The sequence below is a fragment of the Diabrotica undecimpunctata genome, chromosome 3 (assembly GCF_040954645.1).
Source record: "Diabrotica undecimpunctata isolate CICGRU chromosome 3, icDiaUnde3, whole genome shotgun sequence".
Taxonomy (NCBI): domain Eukaryota; kingdom Metazoa; phylum Arthropoda; class Insecta; order Coleoptera; family Chrysomelidae; genus Diabrotica; species Diabrotica undecimpunctata.
Window position 1 is genome coordinate 6,959,973 of NC_092805.1, and position 24,024 is coordinate 6,983,996.

At 33.1% G+C, this 24,024-nt stretch overlaps 2 protein-coding genes across 2 annotated transcripts in view; one reads left to right on the plus strand and one right to left on the minus strand.

Moving 5' to 3' along the window:
* LOC140436397 (platelet-activating factor acetylhydrolase-like) overlaps positions 1-2,011 on the minus strand; it is a 17,320-nt gene extending 15,309 nt beyond the window's left edge. The window contains exon 1 of the mRNA XM_072525159.1: positions 1,589-2,011. Within this exon, the coding sequence (XP_072381260.1) occupies positions 1,589-1,634 (46 nt within the window). The 5' untranslated portion in view covers positions 1,635-2,011. The remainder of the gene's footprint in view (positions 1-1,588) is intronic.
* Positions 1,447-22,806, plus strand: LOC140436398 (thymidine kinase 2, mitochondrial-like). Its single transcript, XM_072525160.1, has 5 exons — positions 1,447-1,600; positions 4,725-4,971; positions 17,820-18,126; positions 18,271-18,501; positions 22,473-22,806. Exons 1-5 carry the CDS (start codon positions 1,533-1,535, stop codon positions 22,544-22,546), a joined length of 927 nt encoding a protein of 308 aa, XP_072381261.1. The 5' UTR covers positions 1,447-1,532; the 3' UTR covers positions 22,547-22,806.
* Positions 22,807-24,024: the final 1,218 nt, after the last annotated feature.

The following is a 24,024-nucleotide window of genomic DNA, read 5'->3' on the forward strand; positions in this document are numbered from 1 at the left end:
AATTAGAAACAAATAATGGAAACGATTTTCAAAAAATGGAGCATGATTTATATGGTCTACCAAAGGAAATCTTACGCCCACTTAGTTACAATTAAAATTTTAGAATACATTTTTTAGACCTGTGGCTTTTAGCTTTTGGCAACAGGTAGGTACATTACTTTTTGTGTTAAGTAAATGAGACAATTGTGAGTCCATGACAGACGGTCAAATATTTGACCAAACTAGTTTGACTCAAGTTCCTTGTCTAAGGTTTGACCAAAGAATATAGACGCATATGCATCTATATGCGTCTATATTCTTTGGTTTAAACAAACCAAAAAATTGTCAACACATGACATGCATCCTGAATGTGATCAAAAATAGGGAATCTTCCATTTTTCAAGGTCAGTTTGATCAAAGTATAATTTTGATTGGTAATGTATTGGTCGACAAATCATCATCATCATCATTATCACTGGCTCGACAACCCTTTTTGGGTCTTGGCCTGTTCTATGATTCTTCTCCATTCCGATCTGTTTCGTGCTTTTTTTCTCCAGTTTTTTATTTTTAAGGTTGTTATATCATTTTCTATTTGTTCTAAGTATCTCAGTTTCGGTCTTCCTCTTGTTCTTTTTCCTACTGGCATCTGTTTGAATATTTTGTTTGGTATTTCGCCTTCTTCCATTCTTTCTACATGTCCTATCCAACGCAGCCGTCCTATTTTGATGAATGTTATAATATCCGGATCCTGGTATATTTTGTATAGTTCAGAGTTGTATCGTCTTCGCCATATTCCGTTTTCTTTTGTGCCCTTATATATGTGTCTAATTAAGCCATGATTGGTCGACAAATATCTATAGACAAATGACAATCAACAGTTAGACATAAAGTGATAAAATTCCTTTTTGAAGTGAAAGTTCTATATTAGCTTTGTATTACTTTTTCTCTATAGTAAAATGCTGGGCATACATCAATTTAATCAAATTTTAATGATCGTGTGACAGATATATTTTTAAAAATTGAACAAACTGTAATTACGACGTCATTACGCTCAAACTAGTTACTAGTTTGATCAAATATTTATCCGTCTGACACAGACTACACTTTAAGATATTTAAAATACATTTCTAAACATAAAAACTGTTGCTACACACCCCCAATTTGCGATACTCAGGCAAAAAAGTAATATAATGGCATTGCAGAATAAAATATTTTATATAAATAGAATTTAGAATACAATTATTAAGAATATAGTAACGTATAGTAGTGAAATATGGCAACTAACTAAGAACTAAGATAGTGATATGTACATAAGTAGTTTCAATTCACATACATTCAATTACATCACGTGTATAAATAAAAATTACCCAGTAAACCTTTTTTGGTAGAGGCAACTCTCTTATATTGAATAGACAAATATTTTTATTCGATGTAAGAAGTAAAAAGTTAGGTTGAAAGAAGAGAAGCTATGTTCGTGTTGCCGGTGGTGTTGCTAACTTCATTGTATTAGTGTATTTAATAAAGTGGAACAAGAAAAAGTGAAATTTCAATTCATGGTTAGAAAAGTGCATTATTTTAAGAAGTTACCTTTACTTTTGAAGAGACTTACCGCTGGCTGTAGGTAAGAGCCTCGACGTGTTGTTGGACCAAAACATTTTGAATAATAATACTTTTAATATTACATGAGTCGATCGTTTGGCGCGAAAACTGATCTGTTAGTAAAAACTGTTTTTGACTTTGAACTGCCTTCCCTGTTCGACTGTTTTTGTATGATAATGAGGTCACAAATACTAATAATCACGTTTTCTGATTTTGGTTGAATAATTTAAAATCAAGGAAGCAGTATATTTTCCGTAATATTGATAATTGTTACAAAACCTGTTTTCTGCGACTGAAAGATGATATGTAAATACGTGTATGATTTCTGCACTTTGATCTTTATTTATTTAATATTACAGATTTTTACTATAACTGGTATTACTATCGCACTATATTTTATATATTATAAATAAAACACAATCAGATTAAAATGTTAATCTTGATGATATTTCACAACAATCAATACTGTACAGTACCGGATTTGGAGATTAACATAATATTGTAATGAGATATTCAAATATGAAAGTTTCAAAACCAGATGTATAATCGAGTAATTAAATTTGTCCTCTTTATTCTTACTCAATTTAGATTTTTTAAGTTTCACTAAATAATGTGTAATTTTTATCTGTCAGAATTTGAAATAAAAGCTGGATTTTTTTGTACTTTAGTGATATATTTTTGAAGGATTGTATCAACCATTATTTATCTAATTCAAAGGTTGCTGTAAGCTAGTAAACAAAAAAAATTGGGAAATAATCACTATATAAAAAAAAACAAAACAATATGTAAGTATGCAGGGTACAGGTTAAAATTGAATTTGCTAAATTACTGATAACAAAGTTTATTTTTAGTCAAATTTAGATTTTAAATTGTAGAAATCTTATTTCACAATTATATGTTATAATATAGTAAATAAAATTAATATGTTCCTACAATGCAATGCCAAATAGTAAGATTGTTATGCAATTTAGAGTCCATATCTTACATTTTTAATTAGTACTAATATATTTTTCTACTTCTCTGACTTTATTTGACAGAACTTCTACAAACTTAGAAAAGTTTCATAATGCATTACATATCATAAAGGGAATTCATCAAGCAAGGTGCTTTTTTACATCTCTCATATACTGTGCATTGTCTTATTTTCCTCAGTTAACTAATAAATGCCAAATTTTGAAGTCTTTACTTACTAAAGTAGGCATAAACAAAAGAAAAAAAGTTGATAATCTCTTTTTTCATATTAAAAGACCTCTAGATATTTAGCAGAAATCTAATGTTTATAAAATTACCTGTAAAGACTGCCATTTATTTATTTATTTTGACAGCTACTAAAAACTTATCGCTGCCTATTTCATAATTCGTTCTTACTCATTTATTATTGAGTTTCTGTTACATTTTTTGACTAACACTTAATCTATTATAGATTTTTTCTGTCTGCTTTACTCTACTCTAGTGTACTTAAGTATGTATTTGTTTGTAATTATAAAAGATGTTATGATCATATCGTTACCTTAAATAGAAAACCTCCTATATCACAAAATTACAGGAGAGAGTAAAAACTGATTAGCTGCCTTGAAATAGAATGCTTAATAAAATTTCTTGAAACACTAAAGTAATGATATTACTTGACTATTATGACATGATTACTATGACATTTTAGTCCATTTATATTTACGTGGTTTTCTTGCTTTTGCAGAATATATGTGGTTTAATTATCCTTGTTATTTTATCTGCAAGGTTTTCTTTAAAGTCATCACAGAAGAAAATGAATAATTGTTGAAAATAGATTGTTAAAAATAAGTAATAATTAAGTATTGATTATTATTGGATCAGTTATTCATGTGTATTATAAGTATCAAAATTATAACAATAAATGTCTACACATTTTATTTATTTATCATTTTTGAAAGAAAGATTTAGGAAAATAGAAATAAACATTATAGAAACGCAAACATTTATTCATATTAAGATACATTATTTTAAAATACATGAGCAGACACTTCTGCTACAAATAGTGCTGGAGTTTTACATGTATTGAGGAAGGCTATCATAAAAAATATGTATATCTTCTGGCAAGACAGAGTTAATTTCTTGTAGATCAGTGAATTTCCTTGATTGCATAGGAATTTTTGTTTTGTGTAGAAGTTTCAATGTAACATCAGCTGCTGGCTTTTTAATCATGCACAGAAGATCCAAAAAATCACCTGAAAAGTTTAATTTATACTTCAGCCCACCGTCGGGCTTATATTGAATGCATCTGAAATCAGATACCATAGGATCTCCTTTTCTATTTCCTGGTCGGATCGTACACTTTAAAAAACTGGTGATCCAAGTAGTGAACTTTGTAGGGACTTGCTGTATGACATATTATGATCATAAGCAAAAACCAAGATACAGATGCAAAGTTTATGGCAGACAATGAGGTATTGGATAGAACAGAAAAAATAACATACCTAGCATGCAACATCACAGACAGCTGGGATCACTCATACGAGATTAAATGTAAGATCGAAAAAGCAAGGAGTGCCTTCCAACAGATGAAGAAAGTTCTCTGCAATTTAACCTTGAACTTACATCTCCGACTCAAAATCCTTAATTGTTATGTGTTTTCTGTTCTTATGTATGGAGCAGAGGCACGAACACTCATTGATGCGTCTTGCAGTCGGTTGCAGTCTTTCGAGATGTAGTGCTATCGTCGCATGCTCAGAATATCATATGTACATCATGTAACTAACGACGCAGTAATGCAACATTTACAAAAAGAACCTGAAGTCTTGAAATCCATTAAAGAAAGAAAGTTAGCATAGTTTGGACATATAGTGAGAAAGGAAAATAAATACAGAATCCTACTATTGATATTAGAAGGGAAAATAGAAGGAAATAGAGGACCAGGACGCCGCCAGGACGAAGATTTATCAGTAAACATAATATTTAAGTCAAGATGTTGAGCAAATGCGAATCTTGCTACCCACTGACGTGAGCGCAACTTTTGATCACTAGCTCATCTGCAACCCTTTAACTTATCTTCACGTAACTGGTCTACTTTTTTCTATGTCCCCAAATTTGCATTTATTCATTATAAAAGTCTATCCAAAACACTTTTAGAAGTACAATTTAAAAATTTTCAACACTATTATTTATTTTAGTTTGAATTTAAGCAAGATGGAAGGCATCATAACAACTATGGGTGGACAGAAAAGACCAGCTGCAAGCATAGATGCCTCACCTAACAAAAAGACGAGTTTTGTAGGGATTTCACCCATGAGGGAATTGACAAACGTCAAAACACCTGTAGATAGACCTTTTAGAGTGTCTGTAGAAGGTAATATTGGAGCAGGAAAGTCCACATTAATCAAATATTTTCAGAATATGCCTGGGATTGAAACGTATTTGGTAAGTTCATAACACTATATTTTCTTACATGGTATTTTTTCTAAAACCAAATTGAGAGCTAGATATAATTGATTTGTTATCCAAATAATTTGTTATACGATCTTTAATTAAGATTTCAAAAATTTTACTTATTATGGTAATAGGTCTGTAATTGTCTGGAGCATTTTTATTTATTTTTTTATGAAGTGGAATTACTTTTGATATTTTGAATACATCAGGTCAGTAACTCTCGTTTATACATTTGTTAAATATTATTGTGTGTGGTTCAATTATTATATCTAGAGATGCCTTAATAATTTTACTGTTAAAACCATAGTAGTCGACACATGAGGAATTTTTAATTTATGTATGCATTCTTTCACATCAGATGCTACTATTGGGGCCATAAAGAATGCTCAGTCATGTCAATGCTTATGTCATGCTCAGAGTTTCCTATTGATTTCGATATAATATCTGGTTAATCTCTTCTGGTTTTTAAGTTTAGATTGGGCGTAGTATTTTCCTTATAGATTTCTTTTTTAACAATACTCCATATTGTCTTACTTTTGTTAGTGGATTTGTTTATTATGTTAGCATAAGCAGTATGTTTTTCAGCTTTTATTGCATTCTTGTATTTCTTTCGCATTTGACAATATTTAATCCAATTGTCAGTAGTATGTGTTTTCCTATAAGTTGCTTTACAATTTGTAGAGTTGTTTTCTTAAATTTCGGAGTTTGCGATTAAACCAATGACTAGCACGTTCTCTGCTATTCACGTTCTTTAAAGGAAAACAAATACTGTATTCTTCACACATATCTCATAAACAACTCTGTCATGTTGGTTGAATCACAGTGGATATCGTCAAACATAGTCCAATCTTTGGATTTAATTTTTTCCACAAAGTTCTTAATATTTTTTTCATTAATTAATATTTTTTAGTCTTTAATCTTTTAATCATGTATAGTTCTATATTTTATATTGGATAAGTATGTATATATATATATATATATATATATATATATATATATATATATATGGTTTCAGTTGTTTTCCGGGTTTGACTCCGCGTTAAATATTTTTGGTTTTTAGAAAAACCATTGTTTTGACGACGTTTCGGCAAGGTCACACTTGCCATTGTCAAGTCAGATTCTGCTTCGTTACAGGCGAACTTGTTACAGTTCGCCTGTAACATCAAGACGAAGCAGAATCTGACTTGACAATGGCAAGTGTGACCTTGCCGAAACGTCGTCAAAACAATGGTTTTTCTAAAAACCAAAAATATTTAACGCGGAGTCAAACCCGGAAAACAACTGAAACCACATATAGCTCCCGCGGAAATTTCAAATTCAATATATATATATATATATATATATATATATATATATATATATATATATATATATATATATATATATATATATATATGTATATATAACAAGCGAGTCTTCTACAGCTGGCGCCGCTTCTCGCCTCCTAATTTCCAGCGTTTTCTGTCGAAGCAATCTTCAGTTGTTAGATCTCTGGCGGTCATTGCATCGTCGACATCGTCTCTCCAGGATCGTCTTGGTCTACCTCGTTTTCTTCTAGTTGGCGGAGTCCATTCTTCTATTTTTTTTGGCCATCTATTTTCAGGCATTCTCTGAAGGTGTCCATACCAGTTAAGTCTTTTGGCTTCGATCGTGTCTATTATGTCTAGATCGATTTCCATTTCTCTCCGAATATCTTTGTTTCTCACCCTATCAAGTCTAGTGAGCTGGCAACATCGTCTCCCGTAGTTCATTTCCATGGCCTTAATTTTTTATTTGTTTCTTTGGTTTATTTCCCAGAGTTCGGCGCCGTACAGCCCAATACTTTCTATTATTGTTTTATAAATTCTTCTTTTATTTTCTTTTGTTATTTTTTTATTCCATAATAGTCCGTGTAGCTGTCTGGTGGCTGATCTTGCTTGGCCAATCCTGGAGTGTATTTCTTCGCTACTTCCTGCTTTTGATGTGATTTGGACTCCCAAGTATTTAAAATAGTCTTTTGGTTTTATAGTTCCCGTTTCGATTTGTAGGCTTTCTGGTTTTTCTCCTACAACTAAATACTCAGTTTTTTGTATATTAATTGTGAGGCCCCACTTGGTATACTCATCTTCCAGTTTTCTAAGCATGTAGCCTACATCACTCTCGTCTTCAGCTAGAATGGCTTGGTCGTCAGCGAAGTGTATCGTATACAATCTATCATCTCCGATTGGGATGCCCATATTGCAGCACTTTCTTCTCCACACTGAGTGTGCCTCATTTAGATTTATTTTGAAGAGTGTAGGTGCTATGCAGCAGCCTTGCTTTAGGTCCTTACTAATAGGAATTTCTCTAGTTAATCTATTTCCAGTTTTAATGTTTGCCGTCATATTTTTGTAGAGCTGTTGTACTGCTTGTATATTTTTTTTGCTTATTCCTTTTTTTTTTCCATTGCTACCCAAAGCATTGAAAGTGGTACACGATCGTATGCCTTTGTCAGATCTATAAAGACTATATGAGTTGGAAGGTTGTGGGCTAATCTTTTTTCGATAACTTGCTTTAGAAAGAATATACTGTCCATACAGGATCTGCCTGCACGAAAGCCATTCTGTTCTTCAACATCTGTCATCTCTTTTTCAATTTTGTTTTTTTTTATTTTACCATACAGTCTTGAGAGTGAATTTATGACACTTAGCCCCCTGTAGTTTGAACAATTCTTTCTATCTCCTTTTTTGTAGATGTTGTTAATATGTGCTTTTGTCCACTCCGGTGGTAAGTCGTGTCCATTATAGAATAAGGTGAAGACATACGCCAGTAATTCCCGTAATACTTGTGGGCTGTTTTAATAATTCATTTGGTATACCTTGTGGTCGGCATGACTTCCGATTTTTTAGAGTTCGTATTGCATTCTCGACTTCCTCTACTGTTATTTTATCGTCTTCACTGAATTCCAGTTCATATGTTGTTGTACTGATACTTACTTACTGAAGTTTTTTACTTCTCTGTTTGATCTTGCATATGTTCGTCTATCATCTGGATCATTTGTTTGTAGCCACTTTTGATATGCTTGTTTCTTGTTGTGTACTGCATTGGCGATGTCATTTGTCCACCACAATGGAGTATTCTTTTTGTTCTTTTGGATTGTGCCGAGCGCTTCGTAAGCTGCTTCATATATGATAAGTATGTTTAAATGCAAATGCAGCCCCCTGAAAATAATCCTGACAGCGCCCATGGGTGTGTGTGTCATAAAGACTAATAATTAGAACATAATGACGGTATTAGATATATTTTGTTTCGATTCAGAGCAGTGGCATATACCGCTCTGATGGGACCTAAAGAGGTCGAAATACGTATAAGCGGCTTGCCGCTGCAATGTATCGAAACAAAAATCTAATACCGTCACTATGTTTTATTTCTTTACTCCGTTTGGAGTATCAGAAACTGAATTCACTACGAGTTTTGACCATGATGAACGGCAGGTGAAATGCATATTTTAGATTCCCTTGCCGAGTAATTCATCAAGTTGTTTGCTTTGCAAGTTGTAGCAGGCACAGTGGTAAAAATTTGAATTCAGTTTCGCCATGTAGGAAATCGTATGATTTCTCTTGATGTTACTAATAATTAGGTCAACAAAATCGCCGATCGGAATCGGGCTGAACTTGGGCTTATTTTTCTTCCACGGTCACTAACATTTAGGAAAATGGATAGAAGAAAAGTGGAAAGAGATGGATAAAACACAGATGAGTACCTATTAAATAAGAATGAAAAATGAAACTGAGGACGAGGACGACTATCCATTTGCGAAACGTAAAAACCTGGGAGAATGCCAAACGAAACTTAGGCAGACAAATAACCACACTATTTTAAGTTTAATAAAAGGTATACGAATGGAAATGAATTATGAAAAACGGAATTAGAGAAAAGAGAAGATAAGAAAAGAGTAAAAGTTGTTTAGAGAGGAAACCAAGATACTAAAAGAATAGAAGGAGCTACTCAAGGAAAATATAGAAAATTAAAGGAAAAGAATACGAATTTTTTTATGTGAGGCCACGGTGAACAGAATTCTGGTCTACTTTATTGCCTTAAACTAAAAAATTCACTTCCTTCTACCTGTTTGTATAAAGAGATGTATTTTATATTATATTTTTGTTGACTATTCTAGATACCTAATGAATAAAATTCTAAATATAATTGATCAGATGTTATGGGTTTGTTGTTTTAAATTATGCAGGAAATTAATTTGTTTGCAAAACCAAAACCTGATGTTTTATTACGCGATTAACATTAAATGTATAACATTATACATAATATTAATAATTTATACTTTTTATAAAATACACTGCTGAAAAACAAACTAGAAGAATTTTATATACAGTATGATGCAAATGTATGGAATAAATTCATTATTTCAGAAACAGACGACTTAAAAAAATGTTAAAACACGTCAATTTTAATTATTGAATGACCATCAACTGATATATATATATATATATATATATATATATATATATATATATACAGTGCTAGTCAAAAGTCCGTTCCCCCCATCGTATCTTTTGAACGGCTATTGTTATAATAGTGAAATTTGGAGGGAGGTAATAAACAGACTTAGGCTTCTCAACTAGTCATAACAGGTGACATAATAGTGACAGATGACCTTACAGCGCCACTGTGACAGATAATTTTAAATGGGACCTTATGGTAAGTGATACCTCGTTTCAAAAGTATTGAAAATATCTATTCAGTCATAATAATTTTGTTTGAGTTTAAGCTCATTTTGATGAATAAATTAAATAAATACTAAAATTGTAGCTTCTCATTTAATTGATAAAATTTAACAACCAGTTCTTATAGTAAGTGTTCAAAATGTGCTCCATCTACTTCCTGACAGTAATGCATCCTATTTCTAAAACTCTTGCCGTAGTCGTTCAAATGTGTCGGGGGAAATTGCCCTACATTCTTTAACAATTCGTTGTTTCAAAATGTCAATATTGTCGGTTGCTGTAGCGTAAGCTTTAGATTTCAAGTATCCCCACAGAAAAAAATGTAATGGTGTGAGGTCCGGTGACCCAGCTGGCCATTCTATCGTACCTCATCGTCCAATCCATTTACCACGATATTGCTCATCTAGGTAACGTCTTACTGCACCATAATGGTGTGCAGGAGCACCATCTTGTTGAAACGTTATTTCCAAGTTGCCGAATTCATCTGGATTATCCTCCAGAATTTCAAGTATTAATGGTTCAATTGCATTTTGTAACATCTCCGGATACACTTCACCGGCTAAGTTAGTATTGAGAAAAACAGGCCCAACTATGTGGTTTCCCAAAATACCTGCCCAAACATTTATTTTTTTTTTGGAAATTGAGTATGTGTTTCACGAAAGACGTGAGGATTTGTGTCACTCCAATACCTCACATTGTGTGTGTTAACATTTCCATTGAGAGAAAAAATACTTTCGTTACTAAAACAAATTGTTTTTATGTAATTGGGCTGTTGGTTAATTTTATTGGACATATTTTCACAGAATTCTAGTCTTCGGTCGGGGTCATCATCTGAAAGTTGGTGCACAATTTTTAATTTGTGTGGATGAAATTTGTTTTCAGCCAACACTCGGTGTACTGTCTTTTGACTGATTTCATAGATAGATGCAACTTAAGCTGTAGAAGAAGTAGGGTTCACTACCATTTTTGAAATTATTTAAATTTTTTTTGTCGTCACTAATTGTTGGTCGACCAGATCGTTAGACATCTTGAACACTAACTGTTTGTTTAAAATTCCGAAGAAACTTCCTCAAATAAGATCTCGATGTAGGGCGATTGGGGTACCTCTCATTAAAAAGACGTTCCGCTGCATGGAAATTATTTCCACATTCACCAATTATTAACACAGCTGCTACTTTGTCGGCTACCGTACGTACCATTCTGCCTTTGTAAAAATTTAAACGTCTCGTTAAACAATATTTAAACTAAATATTAACTAAGAACAACTAACTAAAAACAACTTGACTAAACTAGGCAGAAACAGAAACTAAATATTCAGGTATAAACGCGTTTGCAAACTAAAAGTAACTAGAGAATTGACTAAACTAAGTAGAAACAGAAACTAAATATTGAGCTATAAACGCTTTTGCAAACTAAAAACAACTAGAGAATTGACAAACGTCAAATTTTTTGCCAAATAACCGAAGGCGGACCTTAGAATTTTTATTAAGTAAATGTCAAACCAGAATTTTAATGTTTATTTTCTTTATTTATTCGTCAAAATCGTCTTAAATCCAAACAAAATTAGAATGATTGAATAGTTATATTAAAAAAATTGTAGTTTTGCAATTAATTAATAAATATTCTAACGTTTTCCTCTACTTAATTGTCAAAAAAGTTGATGTTGACGTACAAACAATTAGAGAATTGAAAAATGTCAACTTTTTGACAAGTAACCAGTGGCGGAGGTTTTAATACATATTTATTAATTAAATGCGAAACTACAATTTTAGTATTTATTTAATTTATTCATCAAAATGAGCTTAAACTTAAATAAAATTAGTATGGTTCAATAGGTATTTTCAATACATTTCAAACGAGGTATCACTTGCCATAAGGTGCTATTTAAAATTATCTGTCACAGTGGCGCTATAACGTCATCTGTCACTATTACGTCACTTGTTATGACTAGTTAAGAAGCCTACGTCTGTTTATTACCTGCTTCCAAATTTCACTATTATAAGTAAAACCGTTCAAAAGATACGAGGGGGGGAACGGACTTTTGACTAGCACTGTATATATATATATATATATATATATATATATATATATATATATATATATATATATATATATGTGTGTGTGTGTGTGTGTTGGACATTACGTCATCAGTGTCGGCGTAATGACGCAATCGACGATTTTATGTTCGATGCACAATGTTCTTGAACATTGGTATCATTATGCTTTTTCTCCATGCTTCTGGTATCTTGCAGTACAATATTAGTTTTTGTATAAGTTTTGTCATCTCTTGGGTTATACCTTCTCCTCCGTGTTTTAGAGGCTCGTTGGTTATTCCGTCTGGTCCTGGTGACTTTCTATTTTTGAGTGAATTTATGGCTATCTGTACTTTCTGAAAACTGATTTCTATTTCGTGTCTTAATTCAGGTACGTTATTGTGTTGATTATAAATTGTTATGTTATTGTGTTGATCATAACTTAATGTAATTTACCTGTGCCTAGTATTTTTTTACTAGCAGTTATATAATTAGTTGGAGCTAATAAAATTTAATTAATTAATAGGCATAATACTTTATTATAACCAAAATGTTATGATTTTATATTACAGATCACTGGTTGACCTTACTATTGAATATATGGTTTTATTTTTGCTTAACCTTCGTTAAGGTCGATATAATTTAGGCGGATTCCATCAGACATTAGTAATTTATCGAATTTTATAGGTCTAGAATAATTTGTTGATACTGGTAACTTACATACATAATCCAATTGTTTCACTTCGATTTTGTCTGTATTTAATGGTAGAATTAAATTAATTCAATAGGGAAGACCGGAGTTAGTTTTTACAATTTTTACATTTTATTTTTTTTTGTGCATTCAATATGTACAATAGGTTCTGAAGCTATTTTCTTGTGGCATTTTTAAATTAATTACTATTTTAATGGGAATAAGCCACAATTAAAGGTTAAAATACGTTTATTGACGTTTCAATTTCCACTTCGGAAATCGTTCTCAAAATACAAACATTAGTAAATTTACTAATGTTTGTATTTTGAGAACGATTTCCGAAGTGGAAATTGAAACGTCAATAAACGTATTTTAACCTTTAATTGTGGCTTATTCCCAGTTAAATAGTAATTAATGTACAATAGGCACCTAATAAAAATTGGCATGAGAAGCTCTCACTTCGATATAATTATTTTAAATATTAGATTTACAAGAAACTTGCCACTTTTAGGAAAAAAATATAGATTTGTTTAGTCTTGCAAATTGTATATCTATCTTACCCCCAGTTGGGTAAGTTATTGCATGGCAGGGACAAATTGTTACACTAGTAACTTTCATACTTTTCAAAGAATATTTTAATTTTCTTAATAAAAAAAATTTAAAGGAACTTTATTTATTTATTTTTTATTCAAATACAAACTATTGTGCGCCATTTTTAAAAATAATTTAAATCAATTATTAGATTAAGCAGACTGGCAATGTATACATACAAAAATTGGAGAACCGTCACTGCAAAGTTCATGCGCCCACCCCTTTCAGTCTACACATTGCACCTATTTCTCTTTTGATTTTGAGTTAGTGTACGAATCACAACATATAATGCAGGAAAATTCCTTATTTTCTTTATCGCTTTCTTTTGAAACAATTGTCCTTTTATGTAAATAATGCTTGCTTTTCAGGCGTGTCCGTCAAAATAGCCGTATGTCTTCGTTTCCTATTTTGGGCAGTATTTTTTCTGGTTTGAGCGTTAGGTGTAGGGCATTAGGACTAATAAGTAACGAAAGCGCCAGAAGTTAAAGGTTGTGGATCTTGGTCTGGTTCCTTGTTGATAACTTGTGGTGGCGTGCTTGGTGGTGTTCGTACATTTTGTGTGGCTGATGGAATGGATGGAATGTTAGAAATTGTCATTTTAACTCCTGTATGAGTCTTCATCCAGCCATCCATCTGATTGTTAATAGTTTTTTTTAATGGTCCAAACACCGATCTGTCCAAAGGTTGCAATCGATGAGAGCAATGCGGAGGCAAGGTCAAGAGAACAATGCTATTTTCCGTGCAATAATCTATTACCTCAACCGACAAATGGGAATCGTGATTGTCAAGTAATAATAATACTGGACTTTCCTTAGAACATTTAATTTGTTTCACATAAACTAAGAATTCTACTTTCGTCATCCATCCAAAAGGATTGCTCGTTCCTATACATCCTGGTGGTCCACTGGAAACAAAATGTTCTCGATAATTTTTCCGCGGAAAAATAAACATTGGCGGCACATTTCCACTGGCATTCACTGCCAAAGTTCCCCCCAAAGTGACCTCCCCCACTTGCTTCACACCTTTTGATGCTATTATTTTTGCAGGTTTTTGAACTGTAGTTACCCCGGTTTCATTTAAGTTGTAAATATCGTTTGCTCCAATATTGTGCCTATTTAATACATGGGAGAGTTGTCAAAGAATAAATTTACATTGTGCCTATTAAAGCTTGTGGCTCGCCCTAAGCTCGTAGCCTGAGGGGTACGGATGGATAACTCATTGTGGCGTTTTAAAAAATTTGTTAGCCAGTCAGCAGATTTAGTCTCAAATTTGGTCCAGTTATTAGGAACAGTTACGTTATTTTTTAAAGCAAACTGTTTAAGATCTTTTGGGAAAAGACCATGATATATCTTTGAACATTCAATAACATAAGAAGCTAATTCATTTTCTTGTAGATCAGAGAAGATCTTCCGATTTTTTAAATATCCTGTGGCCATGGTATTAGCAACTGAAAAAAAAAACAAATTTTAACGATGCATGTGCTATACATGTGTTCATAGAAAAAAAAATTAACAATTTTACTACACTCACTATCAAGTCCAACTTTCTGGATCTTTTTGAAGTATCTCTGAAGCGTCATAAAATTAATCCCGTATTCATCCGCTACTGGTCTAAGAGGTCTTTCATTTTCTATCACCGTCTTTGCTCAGCAATAATGATTTCCTGTGGCGTTTCACCGCGCTTAGTTTTTTTGCTGTAGGTTCTCATTTTGAGCTATTAAAAATTTACGTATAACAAAATCTAGGTTAATAATAAACCTACACACAAATGTCTTAAGATGGCGCAGTTTGTTACAGTGTAGCATTTGCAAATTATTTGACATATATAGTGAAATATATTGAAATCCTGAAATATATCGAGGGCCTGCGTAGCGCAAGCGGTAGGATGCTTGCCTCGCATGCCGGTGGTCCGGAGTTCGAATCCTACCGCCGGCAAGAACAACTAGACATTTTTAAAAATGTCTATAGGCCCCAGGTCGACTCAGCCTGAATAAATGAGTGAGATGGTTGAAGCGTAGCACTGGCCATGTTACCTTCCTTGTATACCGTAGGCCCTAGATATAGCAGACTACCCTGCTATACTCCCAAAGCCGCGAGCGGTATAAAACGGGAGACTACTACTACTATTGAAATCCCCTAGTACGTATTAAAAGACGAAATAATTTTTTTAATTCCTCTTAGCGTCGCCGAGTAAAATACACCATTTCTAGAGTTGTTTATATTTTCTCGGTATTCTTTGATCATAAAACCGCTCGATATATGCGTTTCAAATAAACTTCCATAGAGATCGCTGCGAAGTTTTTGCCGGAAAGATAATTGTTCACTCTCGCTGAGGCGTTGTCAGCGTTGACAACTGCTTGTAGCGTTTGTCCAAAATTCTACGTCGAATTTGTATGGTTTTCTCATTCTTCGCCCTTTTCATGGAAATCTAGTGTGTAGTGGAGTATAGTAGCAGTTCAATTAATAAGTACAGTTAAAGTGAGTTTTGAAATATTGCCATTGTATGCAGTTGTACCTATTCCTGTTTTGTAAGAATCTGAAAGTGAAAATAAATCTTTTCTGTCTTAGGAAGCAACTCTAACATGGCTAAAATCCGTAAACTAATTTTTGAAACCAAATTCAGATTTATGCTTTAATCTGTGCCTTCTAAAAATTGCAAGGCAAAACAAACGTTGATAAAGATGTTAATAGAGACATGGGGAATCTAAAAATTGCATTCCACGACATGTCTCCTCAACTAAGCAAAAATCCTTAGCGAATTTGGTTTCTAGTACTCATACAGAGTATATCGGAATAAAAGTAAAAAGACAGTTAAGATTTCATTTCATGTACAGTGCGTCTATTCAGAGCGACTGTGAATAGTTGTCTGTGATGATCCCTATTAGGGTGAAATACGTATAAGCGGATTGCCCCATGTAACAACTAACCCCGTTCTCCCTTATTACACTCAATAAGTAAGGGACTTAATTAATAAAACAAGAAATTTTAGACATTCGAACTTTTTCATCAAAAATATCTCCTATGGTGAAACATTGATTTAGCCCTTCTCTAACGATGTTATTTAATTTTTGGCAAAATATATAGTTATGGCTCACATTTTGAGTGTGGAAGCAATTTAAGTGCATTTGTTATCGTTGTGACAGACTTGTGACAAGTTCACCTTATCTTGGTGAAAGAGTTATATATGCATTTCCGTTTGCAATTCCGTGGTTCAAACATAACAATAATCTTAGGTCCAAGGTATAGCATCTTTTTCGGCATTCATCTTCGCTCCATCTTACCCTTTTTTCTTATGCTGTGTAATTCGGTGGTTGAAAATACAATAACATAAGAAGATAATGACATAATTATGCCCTGTAACCAATACAGGTACCTTGGAACAGTGGCGGCTAGTCATAAAGGGCCACGGGGTCATGGCACTGGCTTTGAAAGATATATTGATCGCTAAAAATACTTTTGTTTTTACTATACTTTTTTAATATCATTATCGTTCTGAAGCTATTTTCTTGTGGCATTTTAAAGTAATTACTATTTAAATGGGAATAAGCCACAATTAAAGGTTAAAGTACGTTTATTGACGTTTCAATTTCCACTTTGCAAATCGGAAGAGAACGATTTCCGAAGTGGAAATTGAAACGTCAATAAACGCACTTTAACCTTTAATTGTGGCTTATTCCCATTTAAATAGTAATTACAATACATTATCTACATACATTATTTATCATTACGTAATTTAATCTCCACGAAAAAAACAAATACATTTTTTTAACGGTCGTGTGAATGGTGACATACATCTGGATTTTCTAAATGTGGTTTTTACACGACGGTGCTCCAGTTCACCACACAGCTCCTATTCACAATCATCTAAATCATAACTTTCCTGGGAGGTAGATAGGCAGAGGAGGACCAACTGTTGGGCCACCGCGATGACCGGAATTCTCCAAAATTGATTTTTTCATATGGGGCTATATATAAAAGACCTTGTATACCAGAAGCCCCCAACAACGCCAGATGATATAAAAAATAGAATAAGAGAAGCTTTTAATGAAATTTGACTTACAAGTGTTAAGAATTATTATATAAAATAAATAATTGTTTATGCATTGCTTCTTTATATACATGGTGTTGATTTCATACGGATTTCGATATAAAAATGGTCATAACTTGTTAAATACTCTGTATAGTATTGCAAAACCCTACTATAAAAACAAGAATTATGAAAAGAATACAAATTTGAAAAAATATATAGGGTGTCCCATTTAAAAAATTGTATGTTTGCTATACTACGTAGTTATTAATCACCCTGTATAGTTCCACATATTTTTCAAGTATTTAGAATATCATTGACTACATTTTTTCTAAATAAGTTTTTTGGATATCTTGTACCACGAAGGAATTATCCACCGATGTCGCACTAAAAACTCACCCTGTATATATCTGCGGGGTCCTACAGCCTCTATCCACCTCTTTCGGTGGGTCCATTCATTTTCATTTATGGCACTATCTCTCATTTTCCTCGTGATTTCTTCTCTCCATTCTAATGTTGGTTTTCCTCTCCTTCTTTTCCATGGAACATAGTTTAAGGCTTGTTTTGGCCATCTGGATATCCGAAATTCTCTTCTTAGATAGTCCATTTCTATCACTACCAGTTTTTTCTTCCCTTTTAATTAGAATTTGTGATATATGTAATTAAGTGAGTTTTTGGAGTTAAATAAAATATGCTCCACTTACCTGAACACCTACACATTTCTGAACCCACGGAAAAACGTAACAATATCATTAAATTTATTTCCTTTGTGCTATCACTTTTTAATGTTTATTTTTGCAGGAACCTCTAGAATGGTGGCGAAACGTCGATGGACATAATCTCTTGGATCTAATGTATTCCGATGTTCATGAATGGCTACGAGTTTTCCAGACGTACGTACAACTTACTCGCCTTAAAATCCAAACGTCAAAACCAAGCTCATCCTCTACAACAGTGCAAATGTTCGAAAGATCGATACAGAATAATAGATTTTGTTTTCTAGAGCAAGCTTACCGGAGCGGGTACATCCACGGCGCCGATTATTCTGTTATAGATCAATGGTACAGGTGGATAAGAGCCAATGAAGATATTGCCTTAGATTTGATAGGTAGGTCATCTTTTATCATTTACAATTTACTTCTAGGGTTAAGTCCAATGTTTTTACATAGTCTAGTTAACTTTTGTCAGTATAAGATTGATAATAAACTAACCGTCAAGGTAATGATGTTAATAGTATGAGCTTATATTGTAGTGTACCTTAGAAGTAGTCCTGAAACAGTTTATGAACGAGTAAAAGCGAGGAAAAGACCTGAAGAAAATAGTCTTTCATTGGAGTATCTTAAGGAATTACACGACAGTCATGAAAGGTGGTTAATGTCTGACGATGAACGATTCAACACTATCCCTGTATTAGTATTGGATGCAGACAAGACGTTAGATGAAATTATCGAAGAGTATAAACAGAATGAAAACAAAATATTAGGTAAGCTTTTTTAAATAAACAATAAAAGTTTAGTAAATTATAGAGATTTTTACAATTAGCTTCGCGCTAGTCTACTGGACCGCCTACTGCTCCATCTTTTTTTCTATATAACAAACTTCCTATCATCCTTCTCCCAAACAAAGTAATTCGTGCAGAATTTTCCACAATTTGTCTCTGTATGCTTGACAAAGTTCCGTCACTATTAATGTCTGCTAAAATTGTGTCCAGATCCAGGTATCTTGGACTTCTATCAATGAATCACTTTTCTTCGAAATATTTCTTTTACCACCGTAGAACGGGGTGACTTTGTTAATTTTTTTTATATTTTCTTACGTAACTTTTGAATGGGTGATCCCAAAAATGTGGAAAAATGTCCATTGGGAAGCATCTTATGTTTATGTAATTTATACTGTTAGTATATATATCTTTAAATTGAGGATTTTCTCAAAAAAAAATAAGTAATGGTATATCAAAATCACCCATTGATGTGGGGTCACTTTGATACCCTATTTTAAAATAGCTTGGACGATGCATAAAAGCTGTAATGGTGTCAATGTCAACCCATTTTTAAATCGATCAAGCCCATTTTTAGATATTTCAATTTTAATTTTTGGGGTGACTTTGATAGCTGCTATAGGCACAATAATTAGTATATAATAAATAATTTTACAGGTAGCTAATACTTTATTCAGGTAAAAAACATTTTAGCAAATTAGTAAAACAGTATAAAATAGTAAAAAAAGCCAAAAGAATGTATTTTGAACGGAAACAAAATCAAAGTTATTTTTCTTTAACATCAACTCTGCCAGGAAATGTACATGTAGTTGCTGTTTCATTTGTTTCAACCGATGGGGTCTTCAGAATTGCTAAGATATCATCGAAAGGAGCGTTAAAAACGTCGGTCTCCACAACTTTAAAATGTTTATGGGTCTCATCCAGTGATTTAAGTCCAATGAGTTCGTATTCGTCAAAAGGTAATTTCTCTTGTATCCTTCCGGCATATACGTAATTTTTACATTTTTGTTTACCTGACATAATTTTTACAAGCACGTAAGTTCCAACATTCAATTCAGCAAGGGAGGGTTTTGTATTCATCTCATCTTCATATGATTGGTCCTCCACAGAATCTTCATTTTCAATTTCATTTTCGCTTTCACTATTATAGCTGTTTAACTCGCTATCGGAGGAGCTGTCATCTGCCGTTATATGTCGACTTACACTTTTACCAGGTTGGATATGAAGTTTCTTTTTACTTTGCCGTTTAGTAACTTCTATCTCGGACTTCTTATTCATCAGATAGTCTGTGAGGCTGTCGTTAATCAGAGGTTCTACATAATCAACATCATGGTTGATTGGTGTAATCTTACTCAAGACTTTATTTGGATCGAAAGGGACCATGCCACAAGCCTCGAAGCCATTCTTCAAAACTCTCTTAATTGCACTTTTTTCACAATCTCCACATTTGTACTCAGTTTTTGCAATTGTCTGATCCATTAATTCCAAGCATTTTTTTAATAACGACGGAAATTGATCTTTAGGTACACCAGTAATTTTTGGGTGTCGCAATTTAAATTCCGTCAAAACTTTTCGCCAAGAGACTTTCATGGGTTTAAAAAAAGACACATCCAAAGGCTGGCATATGTGTGTTGAATTACTGGGAAGGCACGCAAATTCAATATTGTGCAATTCACACAATTCTAAAACATGATCTGAAAAGTGAGACGCCAAGTTGTCGCCGATCATAACTTTTTTACCTTCCAGCCGTCTTGCGTGGGGTAATAATATGGTCTCAAACCAGTCTGTAAAACAAGTTACCTCCATCCACCCATTTTTTGTTCGGTTATATCTAGCTCCTCTTGCGCAACATCCACTACTACAACAAGGAGAGCCCTGTGGACCTCCTAATGTCCATGCATCCCACATATGTTCGCTGCGATATATTATATAAGGAGGGAGTAGTGTACCATCAGCAGCACCGCACATCATTATTGATGTGGCGGCTTTACTATGATTAGTGATTTGTTCTGGATATTTGGTCCCTCTTCTATAAAGCAATCTTCTTTTCCCCGGATCATCACTAACGTTGGTTTCATCGTAATTGAAAACGTGTGATGGAGGGCAATTTGAGAGAGTTGTTCTTAAATTATTGAAATATGATTCTATCGTTTCTTTTGTGACACCTGCCCGAGCTCTAGTAATGTTAGACGCAAGTCGTTCAGAGATTTGCTGACTATGTCTCTCTAAAAAAAGTTTTACCCAGTCGTTACCAGGACTTACCCCGTTTTTAAATTTAGAGATAATTCTTCCAGTTCTTTCTAAATAACTCTTAGTGAAAAGTTGTACATCTAGCGTCGATAATGGAAATCCCCAATCTGCACATTTGACAATGCAGGACACGATTGATTTTTCCTCCAGCTCCGTCAACGCAGTTTGGCCCCCTGGCTTCTTCACATGCTTCCCTTTGTATTTATTATATAAAGTACCATACGGAATTTTAAATCTTTCTGAAGCGGCTTTAACAGACAAGTTTCCGTTTACTATTTGAAGCAGAGCATGTTCAAGAGTTGCGTCAGAGAAGTTCTTGTAGCTTCTTGATCCTAACTTTCGTTTATAAACTCGCGGCATTTTTTCTTTTCATGCAGATAATGACGAAATCCTGAAAATAATTAACGGTTTGAAGTTTCATTAAGCAAACTATAAAAAGAAATAAAGTATCAAAGTCACCCCGAAAAATGTATCAAAGTGACCCCGGATAAGAAATCATTCAATTTCATGGAGTAGTTACGGAAATAAGTTAGGTTAAATATTTTAAAATAGTGACAACTAGACCTACATTAAGGCAACATACACAAAATTACCTGCAATTCTATTGTAAGAGCTGTATGTTTAAATTTAGTAACACAATATAAAATCTTCAAATTCAACCAAAAACTGCAATGGTGAATTTACAACCGTATACTTTTGATATTGGCCACAAACACCTTCTGCTATAGTGAATCAACATGTGCACTGAAATCAAGTTCAGACAACCACCATAACGGACGAAACATTTGGGTTGTATACTCTCTTGAAACAATATATTCATGTTTTATCAAAGTCACCTTATAGAATCAAAGTCACCCCATTCTACGGCATATCGTTTGTTTGTTGGGTTTTTCTTCCTGTTGACATTTTCGGTGCTTCTGCAATAGTTCCTTGTTTGCTCTGTTTCAAAAATCTATAAGTATGCAATAGCGTTATCTACATTGAGCGTGTCTTAAAGAACACTTTATTTGCACATAATTAAATGTACTTTACTGGGTGGTCCCAGAAGTACCCGGCCAGACCTAGAGAAGAAACTGTATTAGAAAATATGCAACCTATAAAGCAGATGTTTCAAGTTTCACGTTGTTTAGTATTTGTTTGGCAGCCATCAACAGTGAACGTTTTTAGTGAAAATGAAGAAAATTGGTCATCTTTATGTGATACAAAACTTTCATTTAAAAGTTCAAGCCTTAATCTAACCGATAAAAAAGCTGGTAGATTCTTCTACTACTACTCTAGGTGTGTGTGTGTGGAAAAAGTACCGTTTCCGAATTTTGACCGAAATATTCAGATTTCTCGGATTACTTTTAACGGTATCCTTTAAAAGAGTTTATTTAGAATATTTCCAAACAAATACTATAACGGGGTCTTTGAAGGCATTATGACTATACCTTTAAAGGGGATTGTTTTGAATATTTGCAAACAAATACTATAACGGGGTCTTTGGAGGCATTATGACTATACCTTTAAAGGGGATTATTTTGAATATTTGCAAACAAATGCCATACCGGACAAGTTGGTCCAAACATGGAGCTGGGTGGGAAAAATATATAAGGGAAATTTTATTAACACGACATAAAATAATTTGTATACTGAGAAATACAACAAAATGAACTGTATACTGAGTGTACTTACAAAATTTAGTAAATTAACTTATCATGTTTCAGGTTATGAGAAGCGCAAGAGGCAAAAAGTGGAGGCTGAGGAAAAGGCAAAAGTAAAGAAATCCTTATTTGGATAATAAAAATTTATTAATAGATTAGAGCAAAAAATTACGTTTTATTTACACTTTTCTAAATCTTATAATTTTTTTGAATTATTATTTATTTAAATGGTCTCGAACGATAATGGGATTGATTGATTGGAATTCTTTTTTGAAGATTCCAACAATTTTATTTGTAGGAAAGAAATATAATTGCATTTTATTAGTGTACTACTTTTAACCAAAGATAGTTTTGTAATTTATAAGAAAAATGTGTTGAAATAAATTTTCAAACCAATCGTCTTTTATTTTAAAATGTTGACTTGGTTTTTAATAGTTTTACCTTGGTATTACTAACTTGTTCCTATCGATCTAGCTATCGAGCTAGCGGTGGAGCTATTATAGAGACTTAAAGTTTTAAGAATAGCTCAACACCTGATGCAAGGCCTGTGTGATAATATCGACACCTGATATGAATAACATTGTAACTCTTCTTACAATGTTTTTCAACTATGGTTTAAATAAACATCTATTCGCTTCGTGCGTGACTGACGCGACACCTACCGCCTTCATCTGACTGTTTTGGACCTACCAATTTTCAGGTTAAATATATGACATTATTGACATATGTCTGACATTGTTAAATACAGGCGAAATTGACAATTATTAATAATTAAGTTTTTAATTATATCTTTTCAGTTTATGTACAAAATAAATGTAGTATTAAAAGCTGGGTTTCTCAAAATTCATCATAATATATCTTTTTAAGCCCAAACGGAAAAGAAAAGTTAAAAATCTAGTACTGGCAAATCAAGTTTTTCACGTGAAAGAGCATATAATTAAGAACAGTAATAGTAAAAGTTATGATATAAAAGCTAAAGTCATCAGGCACTCTGCAGTTAGCTTGAAGCCTTATATATTTAAATTTTTCAATTGCATAAAAATGAGGTTACGTGATATTTCCTTTTTCATATTAATAGCACGGATCCATATTTTTCTTTTCTCTAATTTATATGTAATCTTTGGGAACCTATAAAAACTACACTTACTATTTTTGCTTTTATTAGCACAACTAAATACGCAACATGTATTTGCATACATTTTTGATAAAATTTATGCGTAAAAAGATAGTGTTCAATTTTGTCATATTTCGCCGCTACGCACGCTGGCATCGTTTCAAGGTACTCCTACCATGGTCACGCACGGAGCAAATAAAGGATAACATTTATTTTGGTCTAATTACTTTTATCGTATCCTATGTAAATATAAAGTTATTTAACAAAATAACCTCATTGTAAGTGCAAATTTTGAATCACTTGGTGGAAAATATTACCTAGGAGTAGAGATCACTAGTGACAGGATATAAGAACAGAGACCACAAGGCAAGCATCAAAAGCGGCAAGAGTAAGTGGTTGTCTCCGAGAAACCGTATGGAGAAACAAATATCTGACCACGGAAAGCAAAATGAAAGTATACAAGACAACAGTAAGACCAATCCTAACATATGCAGTGAAGAC